Here is a 23384-nt window from a genome sequence, read left to right on the forward strand (position 1 = left end):
ATTGAGGCCAGAATTATGTTATCTTCGGCATATCAATGGCTAAGGATCCATAAAAACAAAAAAGGCCTCTTCCCTTTAATAACTCAAGACCCCTATAGGCCAAGGTGGCTGCAATTGGTCAGAAGCAACTTAGAAAGTATAGGATTCTCACTTGAAAACCTCTTGGCGCAGAGCTATGCCAAAGCAAAAAGTATTATCAAACAAAGAATCTGCGATATAGAGAGACAAAGGGATCTAGAACAGGCCCCCTCTTTTTTAGCATCTACTGAGACCAAATATGTTATGAGGACGGCCAAGTACTTTTTTTATTTGGAGGTACCAGCCCACAGAAGAGCCTTTACATTGGCTCGATGTGCAGCCATGCCCTCAAAGGTGCTAGAAGGGAAATATAGAAAAGTCCCGTATGAAGACCGAGCTGTCCTTGTGCTATGGGAGAGGTGGAGTCGATGACCCATATGTTTTTTCGATGCCCTTTCCACCAAGTACAGAGGGATAGGTTTGTTTCCCCGTTTGTAGTTAAACCAATGGCAGACGCGGATGAGGCATGTTTGGAGAAACTTTTGGTGGATGCAAGTCCAACTATCTCTAGACAGATAGCCAAATTTTGCCATTATCTTGTGAAGTTCCATACTAAGAAACAAGAAACTGCATGTCTTGTATGACCTCTTGAAATTTTAGTTTATAAATGTTTTTATATACTCTGATTTAAAGGATTTATATAAATTGGAACTGACTTGAATTTTAAAATCGGTTAAATTATATTTTAGTTATCTTGGATTGTATAGGTGGGGAATGTTCAAGTATTTTATGTTTTTTAGGAGGGTATTTTATACTATCTTAGGTATTTTAAGAGGGTTTTATATGATGTGTCGTAGTTTTTATATTGGTCTATGACTGCAATAAAGTTCATTCATTCCCAAATCATCTTGGTTGCCCTCCTCTGTACTGAGATGCCTCTAGACACCTCACCTGGGGTTAGCAAACCTGACCATACATTTACAATATTTGTTTTATTTTCATATCTATACACTGAACCCATAGCTGGCAGTTTGTTGCAATCTATACCTGCCTTTTCTTCTCAGCTGGAAAGGGTCACTTTCTAAAGTTCTGATACTGAACATCTTTGAACAATTAACACATATTAAGAAAAATCACTCTGAGTCATGAACAACCCCAACATTGGGGGTGGAACCTACTTTTAACACCCATCCATGAACAACAAGCATCAGTATTGATGTCAGGTTCCTTAAAGTTCATTTCTGTAGAAAAGTATATTGTCTACAATGGCCCCATAAAAGCTCTGAAGACCCAAACAAAACCAGCAAGCCCATGATTCAAAGGGATGTCTGGTATCTTGAGTGGAGTATCTGAGCTTGCTTTTTTAGGGTGGGGGGCATGCTTCAGGTGCTCTGGCAGGAGAAACAGCTTGTGAGAAGAATCTTTTTCTCTCTCTCTCTAGAGATAATTTGATTGCCACAAGGAACTGCATTCTACAAACAGTCTCTTTGCAGTGATGTTTAGGCTACTTCCTTGTCCTTTTATTCTAAGGAAGAGAAAATAAACATATCTTCTTTTGTTGTGAAGGGAAGGAAGGTATTTGTGTAAAGTATTAAAAATGAAGGGGAGGGTGGAATAAGTAGACTTTAGCAGGAACTCATTTGCACATTAGACCACATCCTTTGTTGCCAAGCCAGCCAGAACTGCGTTCTTGTGTGTTTCTGCTCAAAAAAAGCCCTGGACTTCAGATTCCTTGGCTACTGTCAATAACAGCAGCACATGAACCAACCCAGTTACTGATTAAAATTGCCTTAGTGATCACTCACAAACCTACATCAAGTCTAAATCAACTTGATCACTGCTATCAGAAGGTGTTATTATGGGGTAAGTGTGGAGCTGAGAAGGCAGATGGCCATCACAAGAGGTCCCTAGGCATGCCACATCTCTTGCAACATGCATCTTTGACACTTTAAATCATGCTCCACTTTCCTGTGAATTGGGAATTTCTGTATATATGGAATAAAACTCATCACTCTAGATAATTTATCCTTATCCATAAAGGATAAGATATGTCATTGTTCAAGAAGGTACATAATTGTGGTTGGAATTCAGTGTGGATTTTGAAGAAATATTTCAGGGACAGTGTTTCAGAACCGCACACAGTTTGTGACATATAGTACGCCTTTGGTGTGCATTAGGAATTTTACTGATCAAAATGCAACTGAAGCAGATCCATTCATCCGGGTAGCCATGTTGGTCAGAAGCAGTAGAACAACATATGAATTCAGAGGCACCGTTAAAACCAATGAAGTTTTGTTCAAGGTATGAAATTTCATGTATATGTGCACTTCTTCAGATACTGCGAAGCACTATGCATGCACATGAAAGTCCATACCTTGAATAAAACATTCTGAAACAGACCCATTCTTTAAAAGCAGGAATTCCTCAAGTTTGACTAGAACTCAAACTCATACTCAGCTGCCATTTCATACCATCTCATCCAGTTCTCCAGAAGGTCCCAGATTCAATGCCTTGCATCTCCAGTTGAAAGGACCAGGTTATAAGTAATGTCAAAGACCTCTGCTTGAGACCTGGGAGAGACACTACCAGTCTGACATGGGAGACAATACTGACTTTGATGGATCAACAATCTGAGTCAAGCAGTTTCATGTATCATAGCCTTCACCCCAGGTCCTGGACACACAGCTCCCAGGTTCCCCACCATAACCTTTTGGATCCCTTTCCCCTTTCACCAGGAATTCCAACCCCTGAACTGAAAAAAGAAAAAAAGAAAAAACACTTGACCTCGCTGATGTTCTGGAACCTAACCATTTAATTTCACTTTCCCATGGAAATTTTATTATCCTGCTTGGTTTCCTTTGGAGGAGAGAGTGCTGGAAACGTAAGTCATTTTGTAAGATGTTTATTTTCAAAGTATATATACAATACAAATGGAATCAAAGAAGAAGCATTCTTAGGGGGAAGCAGATCTGCTAGTGCACAGTATCCCAAGGTTATCATCCAATTCCCAGTGGAATTTAAGCTAGAAATGTGATGCACACACACACACACACCCTTTGATCACAGTATTCTGGGATCATGTGATCTGCCTGAACAAACAGTATGTTGGATGGGGGACAGAGTAAGAAGGAGAATTGGGTGACATGGAGTGAAAAGGCTGGCTGGATCCATTTCTACAGCTGCCTCCTTGCTTCAACTAGGAAGGGTCAGTGTCACAATTGTTCGAAGTACTGATGGGCATTTGGACATAGCGATCTGGAAACAACTAAAATAATGAGATATCGCGAGTCATTTAAAAAAAATTCTTTTGTTTGTTCTGTTTCCTCCAAGTAGCCTTCCTCTACCCTAAAGAGGACAACTAGTGTAGTGAAGTGGTGCAGAGTAATACGGTGTCATGGATAAGAGCAGTGGACTCTAATCTGGAGAATGTGGTTGTAATCCTCACTCCTTCACAAGGTGCCTGTTGTGAGGAGTGGAAGGGAGCATGATTGTATGCCACTTTGAGACTCCTTAAAGTAGAGAAAAGTGGGATATAAATAACTATTTTTCTTCTAAGGATTCTTTTTCCAGCTCAAGTGACTCTTCCTCAAATAAAATATCTATTTAAATTAGAGGAAGGCTTCTAACTTGAGCCAAAAGGGAAGGTGAAGTATAAATATTTTAACACACTAACTTGCTCCATGGAGTGTTAGGAAGCATCCACCTCACTATGAAGTCTCAACTATAAAGAATCAAATTATCACTGTACATTGGGTACTTACTGCCTATGCAATCTTATGTTAGTTTTATTGGTGGGGAGAACAAAAATACACTTACAGTTTCCAAGTTGGTCATGTATTTCTATAAAAGGACCTAAAACCTAAAACCTTTGACATTGCTTTTTGTATCTCCTTGTTTCTTATACTGTAAATCACTGGATTCAACATAGGTGGAACCAAGGCATAGATCACAGTAAATATCAGCTCCTGCCACAATGGGGTGTTAGAGACAGGCTTCAGGTAGGCAGCACTTCCAGTAAATAAAAATGTGGAGACGACAATGAGGTGGGGGATGCAAGTGGAGAAAGCCTTCTGCCTCCCCTTTGCAGAAGGCAATCTTAACACCGTAGTGAAAATGTGGACATAAGTTACAAGGATATAGACAAAACAGCCCAGACCGAGGACAACTCCAACCCCAATAGTAGTAATTTCAATTAGATTTGGATCAGAACAAGTTAATTTTATAAGCTGTGGGATTTCACAAAAAAAATGATTGATAATGTTAGAGCAGAAATGGGTTGCAAAAGTCCCTCTAGTGTGCATCCCTGCATACAGAAAACTAGCAAACCATACACCAGCCAGCATTTCCATGCAAGCCGGTGAATTAATTACCATATCATAACGTAATGGATTGCAAATGGCAACATACCGGTCATATGCCATGACTGTTAGGATACACAAATCAGATGTCATAAAGAAAATAAATAAGAAGACTTGAGCAACACACCCTGAATATGAAATGTGCCTGGTATTCATGAGGGAATTGATCATGGATTTGGGGATAATGACTGAAACTTGGCCAAGGTCCTGTACAGCCAAGATCATCAGAAAGAAGTACATGGGGGTGTGCAGGTGATGGTCTAAGGCAACTGAAGAGATGATGAGGAGGTTCCCTATGAGAGTTGCCAAGTACACCATCAGAAACACAGTGAAGTGTAGAAACTGCAGTTCCCAAACCTCTGAGAACTCCAGGAGCAGAAAATCAGACATGGTAGTTCTGTTGAACATTTTTCATTACCATGTTGTAGAATCCTTGAAAAAGGAAACACAAGGAAACTATTAAAATTATAGTCTCTTATAACAGTAGTTTTAATTGCTACAACTGAATTGGATGACAGCGACTTCATTTCCAGTCTCCACACTTAATTTCTGTCTTCAGTGTGTGTGTGTGGGGGGGAATTGCAGCTCAGTAACACTGATGTTAAAAGTGGCACCTGCATGCCAGAAATCCTTCTCCAGCTGCTCTTATTTGAACTATAATTGTAAAAGAACTACTTGAGGAATCATCTTTCATTGAATAATAGTCATCCTTTAGCAACTTTCCCCATTTGAAGCAAACATAAGTTCTTTGTAAGAGATTGTGAGGCAAAGAGAAACCGCTAAAAATCAGTTTCTCTTTGCCATGCAAAAACGGCGACACAAGGTGAAGTCCCGGGGCAGATAGTGGGAAATCGGAAGGGCATCACGCTGAAAAGAGGAACGTCAGAGTGACATAGGATGAGTGTGAAATTGGTCTGAGTTCCTTTGGATCATTAGAGTAACAGAGTTACCAACACTGAGCTGGAAAAAAATTCCTGTAGATTTAGGTGTGGAGCCAGGAGAGGGCAAGGATTGGAGAGGGGAGGGACATCAGTTCACCCTCCACAGCAATATTATTTTCCCCTGTGAATTCAAAGATGAATTCTGAAGGTAAGGTGTAAATCTGGGAGATCAGATCCTTCATGGAAGTTGGCAATTCTACTAACAGTACATTTAAATTATTTGTTTTACTTACAAATCTACATAAATCTGGCTGTTTGTTATAGACTAAATCTATCTTTTCACAGGTGAAAGCAGTCTCCTTCTGCAAAACCTAATGCTACAAATTGCCTACAATTAACATCTGTTATATAAGATCAACTGATTTGTCTGGTGAAAAACTGTAACATTTGGGGGAGAAGCTCCTACTTTGAACACCCTATCCCTGGATGTTGATGTCAGTTCTCCTATCTAAAGTTCATTTCTGTAGCAGATTGTCTACAGAGATTTTTTCCCCATATAAGCCACCCCCCCCCCCCGCCACAAGAACCAGCAAATACTTCTAATTCAATTACCTTACTCATCTTTCCAATGGAATGAGGAGGAGTGGAGCAAATGATGTAATTTCAAGAGCAAAGCTGCTTCAGGTGTTCCAACAGAAGATGATACTTGTGATAGGAATCAATTTCTCAAGACATAATATGACTGCAGCAAGAAACTGGAACTTAATTAATAGCCCTAAACTAAAAGATATAAAATTATAAGAAAACACAGCAGAATACAACAACAATGGTGGCAAACCTACAAATAAACCTCTAAAAAAGGGTTACAAATATCTAAAAATATGTCTATGCACAGAAAACCATACGCTCAAATGTTGATAAAGTTGTAAGGTCTTCAGTCCACTGAATTACCAGAGACAGACATTTATCTTTTCTGTGTTAAAATGTAAATCTTTTAGCAACATTAAGGGCATGGGGGTTCCATTTTTGTTGGCCATCAGTTAGTCTCCAAGAGACAGGCAAATAGTTTCAAAGTACATAAACATCCTCAAAGATGTTATACAAAATTGATCCGAATAATTACTTCCTCTCCAAGAAAGACCAAATAACTAGACAGATTCAAAGCATAGGCTTAAGAGATATAGCTTGTGAACTACCGTACCAACAATTGGATACTTAGGTCCTTTTTATAAAGGCTCAGTGTTTGTTTGTTTTTTAAATTAAAAATAAACTTTATTGAGCTTTAATATTCTAGTTACATCCAAAGCTATGAGATGGAAGTTTTAAACCACTTACACCACATAATTTCAGATCCCCTTAAAGGGAAGATCTTTGTCCGCATACATACATGACAAGCTTACTAATAAAAGTAACCAGCATATTCTAAACATAATTTTCACTGAATAAATTACAGCTTAAATTCCTTAGAGACAACAGGTATAACATCTAGGGCCATATCCCATTGCTTAGGCCAAATAAGGCAGTCTAGCTCTGTATTACATTCATTTCTGATACTTTGTGTATCATTTTTTTTTTTACCAACATCAAATATTTCTAGAGAGATATATCAGGTTTCATTTTCTGGATAAATTTAATCTGAGTTTCCAAGAGGAAGGGAGATTCTGAAACTCCCTTTCAGCATACTCTGTGTGTTCTGTAGATCATTAAAATGCCCTTACATCACTGAAACAATTCATTAGGAGTGCTTTTAAAAATGAAAACAGGTTTGCACATCTGCAACAGGCTGTCTGTACAGTGTTATACAGCAGCTGAAAGTATGAAATTGGTTTTAGAAAATTTTGGATTAAATCCTTGGTTAGCTTCAAAGTTCATGATTCTGGTCAACTCATCATGTTCCAGTTTAGATTACCTAACAGGTCTGGTTTATTGGGTAAGATTAACATTTCTTCCCCAACAGGGCACAAACTGACTTAGAACATTTTTGTTTAGATCACTGACCATTGTTCTTTCCTCATCCATTTAATCTTCAGAACAACAACCCTGTAAGGTACCTTGACCTTGAATAGCCCAAGGTCACCCAGTGGACTTCTGTGACAGAGTGGAGATTCAAATGTGAGACTTCTTGATCCTAATACAGCACTATACCATGCTGGTTCCCTTCCTGGATAATTTCAGGGTAAGAGTAGGAAATAATAATATTCCGTCTACAAGTGTGAAATGAACATCGTTCACAGTAGAAACCATGGGAATGGAGGGCAACACACACTTAAATCTTTGAAGTGATTTCCAACCTGGGCATCTACCTTATATTCCCCATTTCCACTTATGAATCTGAGACGCTTTATTGACAAGCCACCAATATGAGATAACTGGATTCATATCAATGTATTTTCACTAATACCATTACAGGAAAGACTGTGTTACTGAGAAACAGTAGTCACAGAGCCAAAGTAAGAATATTAAAAGAATAAAGTGAGTGGGGAACCTGCTCAGGAGATCTTTAGAATAGACCTAAATGCAACTTACCATTTTTCTTCACATCGTCTTTGAATCTTCAGGTACAAGTTTCTTTGTGCTTCTCTGAAGTCACTCGTTTCACCCTGTTCTTTATAAACTAGCCATTAAGATGATGACAGTACAGTGGAAAAAGGTATTCCCAAATTCTGCAGAATTATTCAAGAGGTTTGCTCTCATGAGTATAGGACAACTAAACTGAAATGTTTCTTCCCCTTCAAAAAGTTTACTGTTCTGCTACTGAAAGCTTCTTTTTTCCCCCCAGATTCTCTAAAGAAACTCAAATGGTTATTTGCAAAGTCTGGATCACTGTAGATGCATGAGAACAGGAGTGCACTAGTATCAGATGTGCCTGCAATTGACACTTCCAGCTTATCTTGGTGAGGAATTCCCATAGCCTATTGCATAGGGGAATTAATATTCCTGTGATAGATGGAGATGTGTACACACTGTGTAATACAGTGTCTATACAGTGTAACTATGTGTAGGCTGAATGCATGTAAAGGGGAACAAGAACAAGAGTGCTGGCCCTGGTCTCTCTCATACATATAGTTATAGTGACTACATGCATACAAGGTATATGCATGTTGTTTCCATGCATCTGTTCTCATGCAACCATGTGTAAGTGGGGACAAGGCCAGTGGCTTCTGAACAGGGCTGCAGTCAGCACGCCATGAGGTAGAGCATCGGCCAAAGTCCAGGGCTTCTGGTGAGGCCCACTGTGGTTGACTCCCCTGGCAGATATGGGAGTTGACAGACATGCTCCCATGATTTCCTCTCCTCTTCTCATTCAACACGCTGGACTATTAGGTTGATTCTATTAGGTTGTGATTCTGATATGTGAGTTAAAAATGCCCTGCATATTGGTCCAGAGGTAGCATGAAGAGGAGTGTAAAGTGTAAAGAGGAGGGGGATTCCAACTTCACCTCCAGAACTGTGTTTCTGCTCCTGGAATTCTCAAACATTCAAGAACTACAGATCCTACATTTATTTGAGTTGAATCCACACAGGCGGATCATTAAAATTTTTCTCTTTTTTTAAAAAAATCCCTCTCTCTGTTGTGTGTTTTGTGCGCTTTTCTGCTTCTAAGTTTTGTGGTTTTTTTTAGTTTTGCACATACGTAAGAACAGACAAAGAAACCAAGATAGGGAAAGATGGAAATTGCTACTTTGGCTGTTACAGCTGCAGCAAGAATCTGTCCTTCAATCTCTGCACAGGCTTTCTTGGAAACCTGTTTTGGCAGCTCTGCTGGCTGGACTGGTGCTTCAGTTTGTTCCTCCCCACCCACACTTCTTGTAGCCACACTGGTAGGTGCTAACGCTGCTTGGATTTCTGAGCGCTTAGATTGTCCAAAACTTCTCACCAGAAAAGCTGTAGAATGGAGGTTTTTGCACCTTTGTACGTCTCTCTCTCTCTCTTTTTTTGAATTTATACTGGTTTGTGCTACGCTGAAATATCTATTGTATCAGCAGATAAACTTTTTTGTGTTAAGCATGTGGAGTATAAGCTGGTTACAATACAAGGCACTGGTTTGTATATAAAGAGATTTGTATTTCTACTTTTATTTTTCTTGTTGACCAGACTAATGCTAGCTAATGCAATCTGAGATGAGGGTCTTCTTTCCCCTTTCCTTAAATGTGTACATGAATTATCTTTATTGTTTAATACCAAAAAAGACTGTAACTCCATCAATAATAGATGTGTGGACCATGTAGTAGACTAGTTGCAGTGTGTAGATCTCATGGAGTGAGATATAAACTAGTAAAATTGGAAAAAAAAATAAAATTGCCTTAATGATCACTCACAAACCTACACCAAGACTAAAATCAACTTGATCACTGCTACTCACAAGGTGTTATGGGATGGGTGTGGAGTTGAGAAAGCAGCTGGCCATCACAAGAGGTCAATGGGCATGCCACAACTCTTGCCACATTCATCTTTGGCCCTTTAAATCATGCTCCACTTTCCTGTGAATTAGGCATTTTCATTTCTGTATATATGGAATTAAACCCATCATTGAGTTAGCATAGTACTTGATGGCAGTGAAGGCCAATCTTATCATCATCATGGCAGTATGTTTTGCTTAAAGCATGTCCATCCCCATGTACTTCTTCTTAATGAACATGGCTGTCCTGGATATTGGCTCAGATTCAGTCTTGGGACTGAAAACTGTGGCCAATTCCCTCATGGACGGCAGGACAATTCCTTATTCTGGATGTGTAGCTCAAGTTTTCCTCATGTTTTTCATTGTAGGATCAGATTTGCTGTCCTAACAGTGATGGTGCATGATCAGTATACATCACTATCTGCAATCCATATGAGGGAATTATGCACAAAGGAAGAAGAAGAAATTAGATTTATCCCACCCTATACTCTGATTCTCAGAGCAGTCAGAATCTTCCTCTACCCCATAACAGACACCCTGTGAGGTAGGTGGGGCTGAGAGAGCTCTTACAGCAGCTGCCCATTCAAGGTCAACTCCTTGGTGAGCTATTGCTGACCCAGCAGCTGCAGGTGGAGGAGTGGGGTATAAAACCCGGTTCTCCCAGAAAAGAGTCTGCACACTTAACCACTACACCAGACTGGCAGGAACATGCAATCAGATGGTATCTAGTGCATAGATCAGTGGTGTCCTTAATTCATCATTAAACACTGGAAGGACTTTTGCAATCACCTTTTGCTCCAATGTGGTCAATCAATTCTTCTGTAAAATCCCACAATTACTCAAACTCTCCTGTTCTGATCTGCACTTTGTTCAAACTGGGGTTATTTTGCTAACACATGGCATAGTGCTGTGATGCTTTATCATCATCATTCTAATTTACACGATTTTTGCAAAAGTGCTGAAAATGTGCAAGGTCAGAAAAAAGCCCTCTCCACTTGCATTCCCCACTTCACCGTAGTTTTCTGCTTGTATTCAGTGAAATCTTTGCCTATGAAAGCTCTGCTATTAATGCTTCATCTGATCTAGATATAGTTTTTACATTTTTTTAAAGCTATACTCCCTCCATAGCTCGATCCATTTATCTATACCATGAGAAACAAAGAGATCAAGACTAGTTATTTAAGTTGCTCATTGTGGTGCTATTCAATCCTGCAGAGTTGTTTCTGAAAATGGATTTGTCCTTCAACTGAATTATTTGCTATTACAATTTTGTAAACTTTGGGTTTCTGAAGAATGTAGCACTGATCTCCAAACTGCTGCAGGTGCGGCAAGTTAGTTTCACACAAAGATATACCCCTATTTTTTAAAAATATATATATAGTTATTAAGAGTATTGATAAGCCTCTTCTTTATTCTGACACAATCAGGACCTAAGGTGGGTAACCACAATAAGTACAATCTTCAAAATAGTCATGGACTCCACCAGATCATAAAAAAAACGCACTAAGTCAGACCCCCTTATATAGTTTCATTGGCATACCCTAAGTGTAGGTTTTTTTCTTGACCTCTCTGTAGTACTGTTTTATGGAAAATGACTTAGTATGGGCCATTAAAATGTCATGTCATTAGATTAAGACAATTGTTAAGAAATCCACTGATGAAGGACAATTTTGTCTTCTTTCCCATGCTATATATATTTGATACCTGTGTTAAACCTCTTACTTTGCTCAGACAATACCATACTGGTCTCAATATTTATTACTGTGCAGTGTTGGAATGAAATCCGTATACTGGGCACCTGTTCACGTGAATGAGACTTACTTAGGTTAGGTAATACTCCCATCTTCAAGGAATAAAAGTTACAAAACTAACTATGGTTTAATTTGTCAAAATTATTTATTTGTTTAATTGTTGCAAACCTCAGCAAATAAAATATAACAACTACAATGATGGCATGTCTATCAATAAGTATCTTTAAAAGTTTTCCAAATATCTAAAAATAAGTCCATATGCAATTGTCATACATATGCTATACATTCAAATAATGATAAGGTTGTGTTTTCAATCCTTTTAATTGTGGGTGATGGGCATTTATTTATCCAGTGTTGTAATGTAAGTCTTTTAGCAGTGGAAAGGACAAAGAGGATTCATTTTTGTTGACCATCCTCGATTTTTTTTAAAAAAGCATATAAGCATCCTAAAATACCATTTGACAAAGGGCGTTTTCTCACTGACCTTACTCCGGAGCAACGTCCCTCTTCACTGCGCAGCGTCTGCGCGGATTTCGCACCAATTGCTCCACAGAACCCAGAAGAGCCGCAAAGTCCCGCGGCTTTTGCGTCGCAAATGTAAACTGGTTTTTGGCAGTTTACATTTGTGACACAAAAGCTGCAGGACTTTGCGGCTCTTCTGGGTTCTGCGGAGCAGTTGGTGCGAAACCCGCGCAGACACTGCGCGGTGAAGAGGGACGTCGCTCCGGAGTAAGGTCAGTGCGAAAACGACCAAAGTAATAAGGTTAATAATCAAGTCCAGAAAGAAGACTAGGAGACTGGATATAGTGACATTGAAGAGAGCTTTTATCAAGGAGAATACTCATATCCTCAAGCAGTCAAGACAATATAAAACATACACCAAATATTAGAATACCCATGGTGCAATGCATGTATTTCAAACATTCACACACATTTGTAAACTGTACACTATCTAAAAGGGAAGGATGGAGCTGATGAGGTAGAACAAGATATGAAATCAGAAGCTTTTAGCTAGTTATCAGTGTAAGATTCCACACCCCTATTCTACCTTGTGGGCTACCCACAAGAATAGCAGCACATAATCCACACAGGCAGATCATTAAAATTGCCTTAATGATCACTCACAAACCTACACCAAGACTAAAATCAACTTGATCACTGCTACTCACAAGGTGTTATGGGGTGGGTGTGGAGTTGAGAAAGCAGCTGGCCATCACAAGAGGTCAATGAGCATGCCACAACTCTTGCCACATTCATCTTTGGCCGTTTAAATCATGCTCCACTTTCCTGTGAATTAGGCATTTTCATTTCTGTATATATGGAATTAAACCCATCATTCTAGATACTTTATCCTTATCCATGAAGGGCAAGATATGGGAATCTTCAAGAAAGTACATAACTTGGGTTGGAATTCAGTGTGGATCTTGTAGAAATAGTTCAGGAAGAGGGATTCAGAACTACACATTTCTAATGATAGCGATGCTGTCACAGTTGTCTCCTGTACAGCTTTGGTGTGCATTGGGAACTTTACTGCTTAAGATTGAACTAAAGCAAACCCATCCAGGTGGGTAGCCATGTTAGCTGGAAGCAATAGAACAAAGTATTAATTCAGTGGCACCGTTAAGACCAACAAAGTTTTGTTCAAGGCATGAGCTTTTGTCTGCATGTGCAGACATACTTTGAATAAAACTTTTCTGAAATAAACCCATTCTTTAATAGCAGGAATTCTTCAAGTTTGACCAGAACTCTTAAACACATACTCAGATGCCATTTCATTCCATCTCATCCAGTTCTCCAGAAGATCACAGGTTCAATGCCCAGCATCTCCAGTTAAATGGACTAGGCAGTAAGTAATATGAAAAACCTCTGCCTGAGACCATGGAGAGCCACTGCCAGTCTGACATGGGAGACAATACTGACTTTGATATATCAACAATCTAATTCAGACTGTTTAATGTACTACAATCTCCACCCCATTTGAATTCTGGATTCAACTCTCATATTCCCCGGAATAATCTTTGAACACCTCCCCCTATTTCACCAGCAAGTCCATCCCCTGAACTGAGGGGGAAAAGAACACTTGATCTTGCTGATGTTCTGGAACCAAACCATTTAATTTCAGTTTTCCAGGAAAATTTTTATATTTCTAATTCTGCTTGGTTTCCTTTGGAAGAGAGAGTGCTGGAAACTTAAGACATTTTGTAAAGTTTTATTTTCAAAGTACATATGTGATCCCATTTGACCACCAAAAACAGTATGCGAGGATCATGTGACCTGCCTGGACACACAAAATGTTGGCTGGGGATAGAGTAAGAAGGAGAATTGGGTGACATGGAGTGAAAAAGCTGGCTGGATCCATCTTGTACAGTTGCCTCCTCCCTCCGGCTAGGAAGGGAGCACTGTCACACTTCCTCCAAGCACTGATGGGCATTATGACATAGCCATTTCCTAATCATTCAAACTCATCAAGGAGATACCAACAATAATTTTAAAAACATCACTATTCCTGTTGTTTGCTCTGTTTCCTCCAAGTAGCTTTCTTCAGCTCAAAGAGGACAACAAGGCTGGGTCCAGACTGGCATTTTGCATTGCCACATGGACGGAATGTGAGTGGACCAAAAAAGCACCACCAAATGCGCATGTCTGCCTCCCATCCACTCCTGCTCCTCACCTGTCCAAGGTCTATCCCACTCATGCCACAAAAAGCTACCACTTCAGAAGTGGTAGCTTTCTGTCACACGAGTGGAACAGCCCAGGGATTGGGAGTGGGATGGAACACATTTGGCTGTAATTTTTTGTCTGCCCACATCCCATCCCTGTGTAGATGCAAAATGCTGGTTTGAACCCAGCCCTAGTGTAGTGAAGTGGTTAAGAGTGTCATGGTTAAGGCAGTGCAATGGACTCTAATCTGGAGAACGGGGTTGGAATCCTCACTCCTTCACAAGCTGCCTGTTTGAAGAGAGGAAGGGAACTTGATTGTATGCTACTATGAGACTCCTTAAAGGCAGGGCTCTTTTTCTATCAGGAGCTCCTCTGCATGTTAGGCCATGCCCCCCCTGATGTAGCTAATGCTCCTGGAGTTTACAGTAGGCCCTGTACTAACAGCCCTGTAAGCTCATGGAGGATTGGCTACATCAGGGGGGCATGGCCTAATATGCATAGGAGCTCCTGCTAGAAAAAGAGCCCTGCTTAAAGTCAAACAAAAGTAGGGTATAAATAACAATTCTTCTCCTAAGGATTCTTCCTCCAACTTAAGTGATTCTTCCTCAAAGGAGTATCCACTTAAGTCAGAGGAAGTCTTCTAACTTGAGCCAAAAGGAAAGGTGGAGTATTTAAAAATATTTTAGCAAACAAACTAACTTCAGTCAGTCAGTCAGTCAGTTTATTGCGGCTCTAGGCCAATCGACAGCAACAACACAACTCATCAATAACAGTACAACACAACACCAAGTTGAAATATAACATAACAATATAAAACTTGTACATCCATCAAAGTGGTAATAAAATTAGCTGACGTAGGCAACACTTAACTAAAAGCATCTTCTTTCAAATACAGACAGCATTAAATTTCTTCCTGTCAAGGTCGGTAACATATAGAAACTTAGCAAGATCCAAAGAAAGTTGATCACTCCCATCCCCTAAGAGGAAGTAAATGGTTTGGGCCTGATTTAAAGATTCAGCTAGCATTAGATGGTTCCGCAAAAGTCTGTACCTTGCCTCTGTATGGAAAAGACAGTTCAGAATAAGGTGGGAAACCGTATCGACCTCCTCCAGGCCGCATGGACAGATCCTGTCTTCTAACGGGATCTTGTGGAAACGGCCCCTCAGTACTGCTGTGTCCAGAATGTTCAGGCGTGCCAAGGACAGCATCCGCCTGATCTTAATTGGCTGTATCTTTTCTAGATACCTGGCACATTTAAGGTCACTTGTAAAAAAGGTTGGGATATACATCCTCCCAACTTTGGCCAGAGATTGTTTTAACTCCAATTCCAGTAATCGGTCTCTGATAATTTCTTTTGCCCCGTTCTTGAACATGAGGGCTAGGGAATCAATATTCAGATCACATTCCTCTAATTTGGAATTTAATTTCCTCAACCAATTGCTGACAAATGAGTCGTAGAAGATTTGGTGTACAATGTCATCCGGATTGGCCAGCACTCTTAAAAGGAGACTCAAACCTCTATTCCACATTACTGTGGAGAGGCTTGGAAGCCCCGTTTCCAGCCTGTTTGCAATAGATGAGGCATATTTTGGCACCTGAAGGATACATCGTACAAACTTCGATTGAACCATCTCCAATTTGGTTATTTTGTTATACAGGAAAATCTCAGCTCCGTACATTAATTGGGGTATAACCTTAGCGTTATAAACCTTAATCGCCGCTAAGGCGTTATAAGCGCCCTTGGAGGTGTAAAACTCCTGCAGAGCGAGCGCCGTGCGTTGGGCGTTACAGTGTACGTTTTCAATGTGCCCTTGGTAAGATCCTGTGTGATGAAAAACAACCCCCAGATATTTGTATGTTTTAACTTGTTTCAGTTTTTCATCATTAAAACGCCAATTCATTTCTCTAAATCTTTTAGTGAAGACTATAATTTTAGACTTGTCCCTGTTAACGACTAGATCTGTGTCCAGACAAAAGAGGGAAAGCATCTTAAGCGACCTGCGTAAACCAACTTGGGTTCTTGACAGTAGTAACACGTCGTCTGCATACATCAAGATGGGCACAGCAATCTTCCCGATCTTAGGGGGATGCAGACCGGGGTCAGTAAAATACCCTACAATGCTATTAATATATAAATTAAAAAGTTGCGGGGCTAGTATACAACCTTGTTTGACACCTTTACTTGTTTGAATTGGATGTGTCAGATGACCTTGAGGTGTGCATTTTACCTGCATACTAGAATTTTCGTACAGTTTCATCATGAGGAATAAAAGTCTACGGTCAATTGATGTACTGTACAGTTGGCGCCACAGCTTGTCCCTTGGAACAGAATCAAAGGCTGCTTTAAAATCTATAAACGCTGCATATAAACGAGAACCCTTTACTGCAGCCTGCTTATCGACTAGGAATTTCAGTATTAGCACGTTGTTCAAGTGAGAACGATTACTTCTAAAGGCTGCTTGTACATTTGCCAGGATGTGATTTTCTTCCATCCAAGTTGTTAATTTCTCCCGTAGGTGCAAGGCATATAGTTTTCCCATAATATTTAAAAGGCTGATTGGCCTATAATTTTCAGGCTTCTCTCTCCCGCCTTTCTTATATATAGGAGACACTATGGCCTTGCTCCATTCCTCTGGCAATTTACCTGTTTCGTCTATAAAGGTAAATAGGGAAGCCAGAACAGGCGTCCACCAGTCCTGGTATGATTTTATCAGTTCTATCCGGACACCATCCGACCCTGGGGCTTTCCCGCTTCTAATCTGCTTTATCAGCAGTTCAATTTCTAAACAGGTAACTGGTTCCCACTTAGGGCAGTCTGTTAACTCTAGCTGTAATGGAGGGGAAACTTTGGAGTCTAGCCCGGCATTATATAGCTTACTAAAGTGGATCTCCCACTCTTTAGGGCTAATAAAATTCTTAGGACAATAGGGACCTTTCCGTTGTAACCGGTTTAATTTGTTCCAAAAACAGGACGGATTTTTATTTTTGGCAGCCGTATATAATTTTAGCCAATTTTCTTTGATATAAGCTCTTTTCTTTTGTTTAATCAAGAGCTTGTATTGTCTTTTTACTAGCTTATATTTAGCTCTAACTAGCCAATTATCGGACAATTTTAACTTCAAAAACAAGTCATTGAGGGATTTCCTGAGAGTTCTACAATCCAAGTCATACCATTCGTTTGGGTGGCCTCGGAATCCAGACCCTAGGTGGAATTTTGCTTCTTGAATCAAATTGGGTTTCAAGATTTTAACTAGCTTGTTGTAACCATTCACTTTATCAGAATCTGCCTCTAGTATTTCCTGCTGCAACTCAACCATTTCCTTGGATTCCAAAATATGCTTCATTTTAACACACACTTGCTGTGACCATGGAATACTCCTTCCATTGCTGTCTAAAAGCTCCGATGAACAGGGGCTTATTGTTAGTCGTTTGACAGTGGAACCAAGGTTTAATTCCAGTTTTAGAGGGAGATGGTCACTTTCTGATCTAATGGGGACACTAAAGTCCTTAATTAGCTCGGCCAGTGAGTTTGATACTAAAAAATAATCAATTAAAGAGGGGCTGCGGGATCCCCAGTATGTTAGCTCTGCTGGTTGGTCATTCCAGGCTCCGTTTAAGATGTTTAAATTTAACCTTTGGCATATCTGAGCCAACCTTAGACCTCTAAGGTTCCACTTACTGTCTTTAGATATCCTGTCGCTAAGGGGGTATATGACTGGCCAATCCACTGGAGCCAATCCGGCTGCACTGAACAAATGCTCGTCTGAGAGCCCTAGCCTTGCATTAAAATCCCCTGCAACAATTGTGTAGTCTGCCATATAGGTTTCGTGCAGCACATCCAAATACTAATGAAAACACTTCATTAGGATTTCTACCTCCTGCTTCAGGGAACGTGGGGGTAAATACACGTTTACCAGCAATAATGATTCAGTGTTGGTACTTAGTTTTAAAGTTAATGCATATTCCCCAAAGGAAGCTAACTGTTCTGAGCAGCAGTTAAGGGCGTTTGATATAAGCGTGATTAGGCCCCCCTTCCTACGTCCCATTCTTTTACTTTCTGAAGCCGGCAATGTATAGGAGGCATACCCATCAACAAACGGTTTATAAGCACACCAACTTTCTTGCAGGCAGATAACATCAAAAGAAGAGATAAAGTCCAGGAAATCACTATGTTCCCTCTTTGAGTGCCAGCCTGCAATGTTCCAGCACAGAAGGTTTAAGGGAGAAGGTTGGGGAGCTTCTCCATTGCTGTTAAAGGTCTTTTTCCTCAGTACCCCCCATCACTTCCAAAGTGTTGCCAGATCCATGCGTTGCACATTGGTCATCTTCCTTAGCAGTGAGAGAGGAAACCTCAATACCTGGAGTGGAGGATGGCCCTGCACTGTGGTCAGCATCCACTGGAAACTCTGTAATCACATTTGGCTCTATCTCTCCTGTGAGCACAATCAGCTCTTGGTTGGAAGGCTGTGTAGGGGTTAACAGCGAGGATATCACCGACGGCTCTTCGACATCCATTAGGCACAGCTGATCTGAGTGAGTGACCTTAGAGACGGATGTCTGATTAATTGCCTCACCTTCCAGCACATCAAAGTTCGTGGGAGTTTCTTTCCAGATAGCCAGCGGAAAACTACAGGCAGAGTTGCATTCCAATGACTTTGCTTGGTCCAAGAATGTCTTTTGTTCAGTTTGTTCAAATTGACCCAGGCAGGCTTGCTGTATTATTTTAGAGAAATTGCTAGACAGCAATGAGTCCGATTCTGTAGGGTAAGATGGATCAAGAGCCTGCACCAGAGCACCACCTGAGTTTCCTTGCAGCTTCTCAAAGTCCTTCACTAGCTCCTTTAGATTTGAAATTACAACCCCCTGGTCTGTCAGAGATAAATCCACAAAGGAGTCCCGTAGTTGCAACTCAAATGCCGGGTCTAGAAGCTGCATGTCTGGGCACTCAGGTTTACAGGAAGGGGTTTCAGGTTTACTAGCATGCTTGATCTTCCGAGTTTGAGTAAAGGAGATTATTGGAGGTTCAAAGTAAACTCTCCTGCATCTTATCCCAAAACTTTGCAAGAGAGGGAGAGACTTGAGTAGCATGCCTGGAATCACATCCTCGCGAAAAGATAGCATTATATTTAACCAGCGAGGGGGGGCACTTAGTCTTGTGACTTCCAGAAGGTCCACCGCATGAAAGGAACATCGCAACAAGCTTGACAAAGATGATTGAGCCCAGTATCTACTGTGCCACCTGCCATGATTCAGTCTGTTTTGAAAAATAGAGAGAAAAATCTTGCATGGTTGAATCTTTCTCTCAGTCTTCCTTGTTGTTTCCGTAGTTATACCGGGGGGCCCCTCCCCACTGGGACGCTTGTCTCTAGCTGATAATGACTGCATATGGGCGCACAGAGCTTCCAATTGCCTGGTTGTTTGTTGTTGCCTATTAAACATCATTGTCAAGGTTTTCGAGACCAGCACACATTGCTTACAAAACAAGTCCTTAAGCTCTAGGAAACTGGCCATTTCCAGAGTGTCAGTGCAAGTTGCTACATTTCGCACTGACCTGGCGTTCGCTGCCTCTCCCGAGTCGCTGGGGGAAGATGGCGTCGTATACTTCTCCCCGGGGAGACAAGCTTTAAGGCACCTCTCCTCAACAGCCACAGTCCTTTCAGAAGTTAATTCCGGGGTCTTACTTACTTTTGTTGGCTGGAGTGGACAGGCAGTTAACAGTAGCTGTTTTGAAGCTTTGTGGCTGCGTGTTTTCTTTGGCACCGACTCCCCAGCAGCTGTTGGGCTCGTTTGCTGGTGTTTAGTCCGTTTACTCATGCTTGCGAGGAGATGTTTGTTTCTGGAACCCAGCAAGGACATTACCGGATAAATTCTCAAGGCCAGATAAATTCTCAAACAATTCGTAATTATCTAAACATAAAGGAATAATGAGGTTTCGGACGGAGCTCTCTTAAAGCGTGTGCTGCCACCACTGCAGCCAAGCTCCGCCCCCCAACAAACTAACTTGCTCAGTGGAGTAATAGGATCCACCTCATTATAAATACTCAACTGTAAAGAATAAAATTAGAGCTCTACATTGGATACTCACTTCCTAAGCAATCTAATGTTAGTTTTATTGCACAAACATACACTTGATCATATATTTCTATAAAGGTACCTAAACCCTAAAACCTTTGACATTGCTTTTTTTAATCTCCTTGTTTCTTATACTGTAAATCACTGGATTTAACATAGGTGGAACCAAGGCATAGATCACAGTGAATATTGACTCCAGCCACAATGGGGTTTTAGAAACAGGGTTCAGGTAAACAACAGATCTAGTAAATATAAATGTGGAACAGACTATGAGATGGGGGATGCATGTGGACAAAGCCTTCTGTCTTCCCTTCGCAGAAGGCAATCTTAACACTGTGGTAAAAATGTGCATGTAAGTTACTAGGATATAGGCAAACAGCCCAGCCCAAGAACAATTCCAATTCCAATAGTAGTCATTTCAATTAGATTTAGGTCAAAACAAGTCAGTTTTATTAATTGTGGGGTATCACAAAAAAAATGATTGACAACAATAGAGCAGAAATGAGTTGCAAAAGTCCCAGTGGTGTGCATCCCTGCATACAGAAAACTAGCAATCCATACACCAGCCAGCATTTCGGTGCAGGTCTGTCCATTAATTACCATCTCATAATGTAATGGATTGCAAATGGCCACGTACCAGTCATATGACATGATTGTCAGGATGCATAAATCAGATGTTATAAAGAAAATAAATAAGAAAACTTGAGCAACACACCCTGAATATGAAATGTGTCTAGTATTCAGGAGGGAATTGATCATGGATTTGGGGACAATGACTGAAGCTTGACCAAGGTCCAGCACAGCCAAGTTCATCAGAAAGAAGTACATGGGGGTGTGCAGGTGATGGTCTAAGGCAACTGAAGAGATTATGAGGAAGTTCCCTGTGAGTGTTGCCAAGTATACCATCAGAAATACAGTGACGTGTAGAAACTGCAATTCCCGAACTTTTGAGAATTCCAGGAGCAGAAAATCAGACTTAGCAGTTCTGTTGAACATTTTTCATTACTATGTTGTATAATCCTTGAAAAAGGAAACAAAAGCAAACAGTAAGAATTACAGTGTCTTATATCAGTAGTTTTAATTGCTGCAACTACAATGGATGACAACAACCTCATTTCCAGTCTCCATACATAGCTTCTGTCTTCAATTTGAAAAAAAGAAATCACAACTCAGTAACACTACTCAAAAGTGGCAGCTGCATCCCAGAAATCCCTTTTCTGGTGCTCTTGTTTGTACTATAATTGCAGAAGAATTGCTCGAGGAACCTTCTCTCTTTGGGGAATTAATACTCATCTTATGTACTTTATTGACTTTCTCCATCTGAGTGGTCTGAATGATACAAGTTCTTTGATTGCTGTGGGACATTTTAAAAGATTAAAGTTAGGCTTTGAGACTTTAAGAGACTGAGTTTGTTTGGAGCAATAGAGTAATAAGTTTGCCAGATCTGGGCTGGAAAATTCCTGTAGATTTGGGTGCGGAGCCTAGGGAGGGCAAGGATTGGAGAGGAGAGGGACATCAGTGTGGAACATATAATAGAAGAAGAGTTTGGATTTATACCCCATCTCTTCACTACTTGAAGGAGTCTCAGAGAGGCTTACAATCTCTTTCTCTTCCCCTCCTCACAACAGACACCCTGTGAGGTAGGTGACACTGAGAGAGCTCTGAGAAAAAGTGGTCTTGAGAGGAACAGCTCTGGGAGAACTTGTGACTGATTCAAGGTTACATCAGCAGGTGCATGTGGAGGAGTGGGTTATCAAACCCAGTTCTTCCAGGTAAGAGTCTGTACATTTAACCACTACACCAAGCTTGCTCTCAGTAGAGTGTACCCTCCAGAGCAGCAATGTTTTCCTGTGGAACTAAGCTTTGTCCTTTGAAGGCCAGTGTAAATTTGGGAGATCTTCTGACCCTACATGGAATTTGACAATTCTACTAACAGTACCTTTAGAAGAATAAGTAGACTGCAGTTTTATACCCCGCCCTTCTCTCTGAATCAGAGACTCAGAGCAGCTTACAATCTCCTATATCTTCTCCTCCCATAAAGACACCCTGTGAGGTGGGTGAGGCGGAGAGAGCTCTCACAGCAGCTGCCCTTTCAAGGACAACTCCTGCGATAGCTGTGGCTAACCAAAGGCCATTCCAGCAACTGCAAGTGGAGGAGTGGGGAATCAAACCCGGTTCTCCCAGATAAGTGTCCAGGCACTTAACCACTACATCAAACTGGCTATTTCTCTCCCGAACCTCCATAAGGCTGAAATCCCCTGCCCCCCTGGCTACTGCAGTTCTGAACACCTTACAATCAACTACCAGAAAACCAAGATCTTGGCTTTGGATAAAAAATTAGACAATTGATGATTTAGGGATATTAGCCTGATCAACTCACCAGTTTTAAATATCTAGGTGTAACCCTGCAAGCCTTGGGTTTCAGAACAGTTCACTATAATTTGGTAGCAGATGTAGGGGAGAAAAAAGCTAACAGTATTTTGAAATTCTATATGGCCTGGTACCGGCCTAGCTTCAGGACCACCTCTCACCACATGTGCCCCAGAGAGCATTCCATTTGGGGTCTCAAAATCTCTGTAAGATTCCCAGACCAAAAGAGGCTTGACTGTCCAGCACTAGAGTCAGAGTGTTCTCAGTAATAGCCCCTGCTTTGTGGAACACCCTCCCTGAAGACAACAGAGCCTTGCGGGACCTGCCACAGTTCTGCAGGGCCTGTAAGACCGAATTATTTAAACTTGCTTTTAACAGGTAGCTTTTACTCCACAGTACTGTCAATCCCACTGAATTTTATACTGAAACAAGAACATCAGAGAAATTAGAAATGTACATCTTGGTTTAAGGACTGTAAATTGTATCAATGATTTTATTATGTATCTTGTTTTTAATGTTTATGTGGTTTAATTTGTTGTTAGCCGCCCTGAGCCCATTAGGGGCGGGCAGGATATAAATTTGATAAAATAAAATAAAATACTGGTCATAAGGAGGGCACTACATTCTGGCTGCTCTCAAATTGTTCAAAGCAAAATCTCTGTCCCAGTTATATGCAACATTTCTGGGGCCATCATCTTCTGGATTCTCTTCAATTGAAAGAGTACAGTCTAAATTTCTTAAAGCCATACTACAAGTGCCAAAATGTGTGTCAAATTCATGGGTTAGGCTAGAAACAGGAATGATTTGGGTGGAATTTGTATTCTATTGATTTTCAAATGGTTGATTGTGAACATAAATCCTCAAGGTTTGCTT

The 23384-nt window shown here is 40.7% G+C and overlaps 1 protein-coding gene and 1 pseudogene across 1 annotated transcript in view; both read right to left on the reverse strand.

Moving 5' to 3' along the window:
- Positions 1-3848: 3848 nt before the first annotated feature.
- Positions 3849-23384, reverse strand: part of LOC132583420 (olfactory receptor 14C36-like) — a 104016-nt gene continuing 84480 nt past the window's right edge. The window contains exon 2 of the mRNA XM_060255059.1: positions 3849-4808. Within this exon, the coding sequence (XP_060111042.1) occupies positions 3849-4784 (936 nt within the window). The 5' untranslated portion in view covers positions 4785-4808. The remainder of the gene's footprint in view (positions 4809-23384) is intronic.
- On the reverse strand, positions 20224-20792 carry LOC132583421 (olfactory receptor 14A2-like; annotated as a pseudogene).

This window comes from Heteronotia binoei, chromosome 15 (assembly GCF_032191835.1).
Source record: "Heteronotia binoei isolate CCM8104 ecotype False Entrance Well chromosome 15, APGP_CSIRO_Hbin_v1, whole genome shotgun sequence".
NCBI lineage: Eukaryota > Metazoa > Chordata > Lepidosauria > Squamata > Gekkonidae > Heteronotia > Heteronotia binoei.